At 37.3% G+C, this 8,596-nt stretch overlaps 1 protein-coding gene across 1 annotated transcript; it reads right to left on the reverse strand.

The window, feature by feature from the left end:
- Positions 1–219: 219 nt before the first annotated feature.
- Positions 220–6,169, reverse strand: LOC131638527 (MND1-interacting protein 1). Its single transcript, XM_058909089.1, has 2 exons — positions 4,334–6,169; positions 220–976 (listed from the first exon to the last, which is right to left on the reverse strand). The coding sequence occupies exons 1-2, from the start codon at positions 5,996–5,998 to the stop codon at positions 458–460; spliced, it is 2,184 nt and encodes a 727-aa protein (XP_058765072.1). The 5' UTR covers positions 5,999–6,169; the 3' UTR covers positions 220–457.
- Between the last annotated feature and the right edge of the window lie 2,427 nt (positions 6,170–8,596).

Below are 8,596 nucleotides of genomic sequence, written 5' to 3' on the forward strand. Positions count from 1 at the left end.
TGCATCGGTAAGACGCCACCATGTGTTCGTCTTAAGCTTACAATATGTTACTGCTCAACCCATGGCCAAATGACTTCAGAACACGAGAAAAGCATTTCTACCATGCTTGACTTCCCGCAAGCTAGAGGGTGCACGAGAAATGAGTCAAAGCTACATATAAACAAAAGGAATATGATTTAGAAATTAAGCTTGCAATGGAATGGCAAAGGTCACCACCTGTCAACATAAAATGACCATGTCGCCCATTTCTTATTTTCGACAAACAAGCAACTTTGATACATTCCATCCATGTCACAAGTTAATGCAGGGACTTGTTTTTATTTTATGTATGTAAAAGTAGTAACAACAATTCTTGCCTATGAACAAAACTCCCATACAATATGGAGAACAGAGAGACAAATTGTCCCAATCAGTAAGTGCAAATTTATTTAAATTCATAGCATGTCTATAAAATAAGCTAAGAGCATGCCCCAAACACACGGATTCTCTGTTGGATTTGTACCCGGCAGCAAGGACAAGAAGCCTTTCCCTTTTTTCCATACTCATCACTGCATTTAGCACACATGACTTGGTGAGCACATGGCAAGAAAACAACAGAAACCTCATCTTTCATACATATGATGCATTCTCTGTTGTTATTGGCTTCTTTTTCTGATAAATCATCCAGGTTATCCAAATCCAGAAGCAGCTTAGCAATTGACTCTCTTTGAGGCTTTGTACCCTCAAAGCCACTTACAGGTGAAGTAATTGACTGGTGATGCAACACAGCAGAATGAACAGATGCTTTAAGGCGCGAAAGATCATGCTCAAGTCTGCGCAGATCATCCTTGTGGCGCTGGAAATCTATATCTATCTTCAGACGCAAAGCCTCAAATCCCCTCTTATTATTTGATTCAGCTGTTTCCTTGGCTCGGCGCTCCTCCTCAACTAGTGCCAACGCATCTTCTTGAGCCTTCAACTCCTCCTTCCATTTAATCTGTAACAAGATATTGTACAAAATAAATGATTTAGAAGTAACACATGATCAAGTTTTTTTGTGATGAAACTGCTGTTTTCACCAGAGATTTATTTGTAAGATAGTATGTATTGGTTGATCTAACAAATCCTTGCTAACAAAGTCAAAAGAATAAAAATACAGTGCGCAGAAAGAAAATTCAGGTGAGCTAATATCAAGAGAGTTGCTAACCAGTACCCAGGGGTGTTGGTTAAAGAATTGTTATATGAAAAACTATAATTTTGATTTATTAACCAGTCCCACAATGAAGCACGGACACGATACGAGTATCGGATACGATACGTATCTGATACGGCGATACGTTACTAATTGAAATCTATAAGATACGATACGTTTAACTAAATTATTATAGTCTAACAAAACCAAACTCAATGGAATTTTAAATACAATACTATATTGCTGGAAAATATTAAAGTGATACCTATATAATTTTAGTAAGAAGATGTTCCTAATGAAAAAATGTGAAGGCATTATGAAGAAGAAGAAATTAATCGTTGTAGCGAAAGAGGTTGCAAGGTATAATATTGAAAGTAGAACTTTCTTGTAAAAATTAAAAGGAATGATACGTAAGAAAAAAGAGGAAGTTATAATTAATATGAATTAAATTTAAAATGTTGAAAATTGGTAGTAATAAATCATGAGAAATTAAATCATTCTTGAAAAATGGTAGGTTTCTGGAAGGAATTGAATAGGGTATTATAAATGACCAATAAAAAGAATAAAGAGTCATTAAAATAAATAAAAAAACTCTTAAAATTGAGAGTCACGTATCCTGGCGTATCGCTGCCGTATCGGAATTTATTTACTTATTTTTTTAAATAAATAAATCCGGATACTCCTTCGATACGTATCGGCGCCATATCGGAGCGTATCAGATACGGCCTAGTTTTTGAAGTATCCGTGCTTCATAGCAGTGCCATTATGACATTGATCACCATTTTTCTAATGTCAAATATATTAATCAGAAAACACATGTAGAAAATAAGTTAGGAACATAAAAAATGGAAGCAAGCAAACGAGTATTTTCACATGGCTACTAAAATAAATACCCATGAATAGACAGCATGACATACCTGATAACTGGGACCAGACAAATTTAAGTATTGAAACATTAAAGTATAAAGGTGAAAAGATTTTCTACTTTAAGAATAAGTCATATGTAGCACACATGCAGACTATTCAGTTTTATTATTCATAAACATCCTCAAATTCTCTTTTTTCAGCCATTGCTACATCTGCTGGCCGAAGCTGGAATAGCAGCTGCTATTTCCTATAAGCAAAACTAGGATAACAATAACACCACAGTTTTCATAGCCGATTTTGAATCTACTATGTTATATCATTACTTAACAAGAATTTTTTTACAGTAAACACAACTTAATTAATAGATCATAAAACAGCAGGCATTACAAGTATCATGAGACAATTGAAATAGGACATACCCCACACATAGTCTAGAAGCAATTCTAAAAGAAAAAAGCTACATAGTCATAAAAGACAAAACACGTGGATTGTTGACAAGCTAAGAAGACACAAACAATCCATAAGCAACAACCTATCATCCAACCATCCAGTTTCTTACTAACATGGACAACAGCAATATGGGAATTAGAATCCACAGTTTTTTTTCCAAATCCAATTAAGGATGATTTCTTTGACTAGTCTTTGCGCATTTCAACTATCTTAGGTCTCAGATTGTCCAATTTTCTCGAATGTTCAAAAGTTAATTGATGATTAGAGATAGTGCTGTAATGGGTGCCGGACTCGTATGCTTTTTCAATCACTACGCGATGCCAATAGACACACAGTTGATTGCTGAAAAATACAAAACTCTTTTGAAGCCTTTTTATCAAACACCAAGAGTGCAAACTTAGACCCCAAAAGACAAAAGCACAAATTTGAAAACACATAAACAGAGATAGACAGAACTGATCGAGGAAGTAACTGCAGTCGGTAGAAAACCCATGGCGGCTTTAGAGGTGGATGAGTGGTTGCCGGCATTGAAGGTGTAGGAGCAGCTACAAGAGAGAGAGATACGGGCACTATTGTTAAGTTTGAGATGTGAAGAACAACCTTGACAAACTTTCCATTTCTTGGTGGTGGTGGTTCCAGTGGCAGGTGCAGCAGTGCAAAGAGATTTGGCGGTGGCTCGTGGTGGAGAGGGGGTATCCGATGAGTGAGTTAGTTCAGGTAAGAGCATGACGGTGTACTTAAATGGAAGGGGTAATGCTCTCAACAGAGGATGAGAGGACCACCGTATAGGTGGGAGAAGAGAGCTGTCATGCATGTGGGAGGCAGCCACCAAACCCTAAAGGTTTGGGGGTATTTTCCTAGAGAGAAGGGAGAACATCTTTCTCTAGAACCCGTCATAGAAACGTATTGATTATTTAACAAAAAATAGAAATGAGAAGAAATCTAACTTCTACCAGTTACATACTAAAAAGAATAGACCATAAGGTTTCAACTGCATGATAGAGGTCCTCATTTTGAGTATTAATGATAAATAACTCTTGAATCTTGAGTACTTGAGGATCATTTGAGTATCACTTATGTGCGTATTACAAAGTTTTTCACATTGCATCAGCTATGCTTTGCAGCTGTATCATTTTTTTGAGCAAATGCTTCGTGCCACTTTCTTCCAAGAACTATTCTGTTCTGGTGTGTGCATATATATACATACAAACAAAAATGGACAAACACAGATTCGGATGCAGAAAATCTGAAACGTGCCATAGGATTTGAAGGATTGAGCAGTGTATCCATCCATGTCTCGACACAAAGTTCAATTAGGTGCTGGATGGAATAACGGCTCATGTTTATGTTTCTGAGCAATGCACACATAGTTCATTCATGTATTAAATATGCATGAAATGCAGGAAAAAGAAGGAAAATAATACAGAAGTTGCAATCATTTTCAACTAAATATCATCTGCTACTATACTGAACTTTAAGATATTAAAATCTCCAAGTTAGATATGTCTCAGAATTTGGGTTTAGGCCTAACTCATCCCTACAAAACCGGCATGTAGGGTGAGGATTGCCCCCACTTATAAACACAACACAGGCCAAATTTCTAACCAATGTGGGACTAAATCCACCCCTTCAAAGCTAACACAATGAAGGTGTTAGGGGCTGCAATGAAGGCAAGCCAAAGAGCCACAATTAAGGCGACTAGGGGCAGACCGCAATTAAGGCGGAAAGTCCAACACAATGAAAAATGCAATTTCGATCAATAAACTCAACCTACGCAAACAGAGACAAAACCAGATTCTGACATTCTCAATTTGCATAAAAATAATAAGGGGGTGAAGAGAGAACCTCGGCTTCTTTTTGGCGCTGTGAAGTCTGAGCCAAAACTTGTTGTGCCTCTGATATCTTCTCTTTCATATTGGAAACTTCCTTCTGTAGCTTAGCCTTCTGTTTTTCCCAAGCTAGAAGTTTCTTTAAGCATTTTTTCTCCTTTTTCGCAACTTCCAAGCAAGCTGTCACTGACTCTGATGCACTTAATTTGGAAGCCTCCATCTCTGCTCTGATTTCTGCATTTTCAGTCTCTAATCTTCTCACCGCTCCATTTGCACGGTCCACTTGTCCACTAGCCTTTCTCAAAGCATTCTCCATCTCCGAGAGTTTCTTCATGGTTGTGTCCTCAAGTGCCTGTTTCCCTTTCTTCAATTTTTGGGTCTCCTCTCTTTCCATCCGTAATGTTTTGAGTTCGGTCATATCACTGCTTAGCTTCTTTGCCGCTTGCAGTGCTTTCTGATGAGCCCATTCTTTTCGTTCTTTGGCCTGTTTCTCCAAATCTTTAATCTGATGAAATATACTTACTATCACCTCATCCTTCTGATCCTCTGCCGCAAACTCCAAATTCTCATCAAGATTCAAGTCACGGAATTTACTCAGCACTGAATTCACAGCATCTTGGTTATCAGGAAACCGAGAATGTCCACACTGATCAACCGTGACATCAACCCCCGATACAACCGGAGAATCCAAATTAGGCATAGCGCTACGGCCAGGAAGGTTGGCCTTCGCCTGCAACTGCAGTTTGGTGTTTGCTCTAAAACCAGCAGCAAACATGGTAACATTTCTCTTCAACAAATCCTTCATGGAAGGCGAAAGATCAAACCTCTTCGGGAACTCAATCTCTCTTTGCAAGTCCGGACCGCAATTCAATATCCTATTCGTCGGATAATCCCCGTTCTCAAATCCCCACCCTCCATGAAACTTACACAGCGGAGAAGCCCTAACACCAACAGAACCACGACCAGACTGACCAGACTCAACAACAGCAGGCGGACGACTAGGAACCGCACCGCCAGGCACAGGAATCTCCATAGTACTAGCTTTCCCTACATGAAGATCACTCATAAGCAAACACCACATTGCATCACCTTTACTCAAATTAGGCCTAACCTGTTGCAACAAACACACCATACCAGCCAATGAGTACTCCTCCAAATGCCTCAAATCAGAGAAAACCGGCTCAGCCTCCTCCGAATTCCTATTACTACTAACCCCATCCCCAAAACCAACACCACCAGCAACAGCAACACTACCATTGGTATTCAAATACGACAACGAATTATGCAAAATGTTAGTCAAAACATCCATACCACCATAACAATGACCATTCCGCAAAATAACCTTCAAAGCAGCCTCTTCATCGTAACCCAACGCAACAATCTTCGAAACAGCTTCATTGTAAACAAACTCCAAATTCTTCAAAAGGATCTCTTCTAACTGCTCCTCGGTGCAGTAACCCCAACCGGTTTCATCGGAATTAGGGTTTGGATAGGGAAGAGGAATAAGAGTATGCGAAGAAGAGGAATCGACGCGAGAAATATCGTATTTGAAGGGTTTGAGACCGGACTCGGCTATGGATTTGGATATTGCGTCTTTGTTATCGGAGGAATCGGAATCGTGTTTCACCGATCGAGGTCGCCGATTAGCTCTGATGTGCTTTTCTCTCACCGTGCAACCCATTGATGATTATTGAAGAAGAGATTCGAAATCAGAAGATGATGGAATTTTGATACGGAGAAGAAAGGTGTTTCGGACAGTAGTGCGAATCAGAAACTCGTTCGGTGGCGTGGGCTCTGCTATGGTTAATTGGTGGTAGTAATGGTACGGCGTCTCTTACATATTTTTACTAATTTTCAGGGTTTCTTTGTCTTTTTCACAAAAAGTTTATAGGCATAAAAGTGAAATTTAATTATGTATATCAAATTTAATAGAGAAATCTACTTTGATCGGATTCGGATTCAAATTTAACTTTTTTTTCTCGATTTCAATAGAGAGAATCGTCTTCGAACATTAGTATTTACTTTGAATTTGTCAAAAAATTAATATCATCGATTCAAATGTTTAGTATAGAGTTTTACCTGCTTAAAGATGACGAACATGTAGACTCTCGCTGAGATGTCGTGAATCGAAACCCGACAGTATGCTCATCGTTGTTGTTGGAATCAATCACACGATTTTTTGTGTTCCATGTTGTGTTCATCGTGGGAGGTTTTTATCGTCGCTAATTTAAAAACACGATCACGAGCCATAACTTGGTACAATTTCAATCAATCTTGAAAGTTACACCTCTGACTGGCCTGCTGATTTAGGCGTTAAATGTTGATCTTGCATGTACACTCCCTGCTCCACCTACTGAAGACCTTCATTGTCGTACTGGAGAGTTGTTAAGATGATTTTCACCAGCACACTGTTAATTTTTATTCCACAACATAAGAGTACCCGTTTCGAACTCGCTTATTGATTATTTAGATTATTTAGTTTTCATAATTATTTGGTTAATGCATTGATATTTTGTTTTGTGTTTTATTATTTGAAATGTATATTAAATTTTTTTAAAATTATTTTACTTTATGATCCGTAATGTATGTTATAATTTATTAGGGTTTTAGAGATACTAGGAATTTGAGAAAATGGATTATTTTAATTTAAAAAAGACGATTTTGATTTAGAGAAGAGGCGAGGCGAGATACTCAAACCCGTTTATACTAGATTTTTGCTTCAGTTATTCATTTTCATTAAAAATCATGGCGAAAATAGAGGTTAATTGGGAAGTTTATAAGATAAAAAAATTCTGTCCATGTGGGCGTGTCAAATTTTTTTAAAAATTGCTTAATTTCCCTTTTAATGATAAGAATACCGCTAATATGCCACAATTTTATTCATAAATTTAACATTCATTCCTTCTATCAATTTATTAATACATTTAATTTCTCTATTAAAATAATTAATAAATAGATTAATTAATGGATGTGATTTATACTTAATACATTTAGAAATGAGTATAATTATTATACACAATAAATATAAAGAATTTGTAACATGTCACTCAATTACAAAAGTTACATTGTTAGATATATTTGACTTTTATTATATATATGTAGTGATATAATTTTAGTGGAACTCTAAGAAGGGATAATCCATGGAGAAGAAGGAAAGTTATGTGCAATGGCGAGGAGCAAGCTATCCTGCAAAGCCAAAGGCTGCTTGAATGGGTCATATGATCGCGAGGCCTACGAGGTCGTCTGGATTAGGCTCCCACTAGTCACTCATCCAGTAAACGTGGGTGATGACATGGACCCACGACGACTAATTGAAAAGAGTCAGTCAAAAGGGGGAAAATCGCTTTCCCCACAATCTAAGGAGACCAGTCCTCTCATGGCCATGTTCCTTGGTCATAAAGTTAGGGCAAACCATTATCTTGATCTTTAGCTCAGGACTTAGAAGTCTCTATACATACCTTATTCCTAGAATGATGAGGATAACTCAGTACACATGAAATATCCCAAAAATACAAAGTTTCTCATCTCACGTGAGTTTGCTCTCTCCTCATCGTAAACACCACTAAAACATGTTTTCTTCCCCACTGTGAGTAGGGGTGGCAAAATGGGTCCAGCCCGTTGAACATGTCAATTTTGATTGCATTTTAGTTCAGGGAGGGCCAAGTGTTTAGGCTCGCACCCTCTAATGTACTTGCCTCCGTCCCGTTTTTTTCTAGGCTTTTGTGGGCGCTGGCATTAACATAATAGTTTTCATTTTTAGGCTTAAATGGTTCAGTGTTTGCATGCCCGCCCCACTCTACCCTCATTTTTTGCAGAGCGGACTAAGGTTTTATGTCTGAAACCTCAACTATATTTGTCATTCCCCACCCTATTTTTTTGCAAGCTTTTGCAGGACGGACTTAAACGGGACGGTCATGCCTGTTTGCCACCCTTAACCGTGAGGTAGCCGAAAAACTTCCGAAAATACTCAAAGCATTGCAATCACTGCCCACATGGGGTGTCACACATATATATTTTTTGAAAAGTAAAGTAGTTATATTTAAAGTCATATCCATGACTAGGATCCTATTTATTTTAGCTTTTAAAAATTAGATTTTTTTGGTATTTTCATAAATAATTTTTTTGAAAAAGGTAATTTTTATAAAAAGTTTCTTAAATTCATTTTTAATAAATAAAAATATTAATATTAAAATTCAGTAATACAAATATACTTAATTTAAAATTAAAATATAATCAAAATCATAATTTTTTTAAAAAGAAATATCTCAATATTGATATT

The sequence above is a fragment of the Vicia villosa genome, linkage group LG1 (assembly GCF_029867415.1).
Source record: "Vicia villosa cultivar HV-30 ecotype Madison, WI linkage group LG1, Vvil1.0, whole genome shotgun sequence".
Lineage (NCBI taxonomy): Eukaryota > Viridiplantae > Streptophyta > Magnoliopsida > Fabales > Fabaceae > Vicia > Vicia villosa.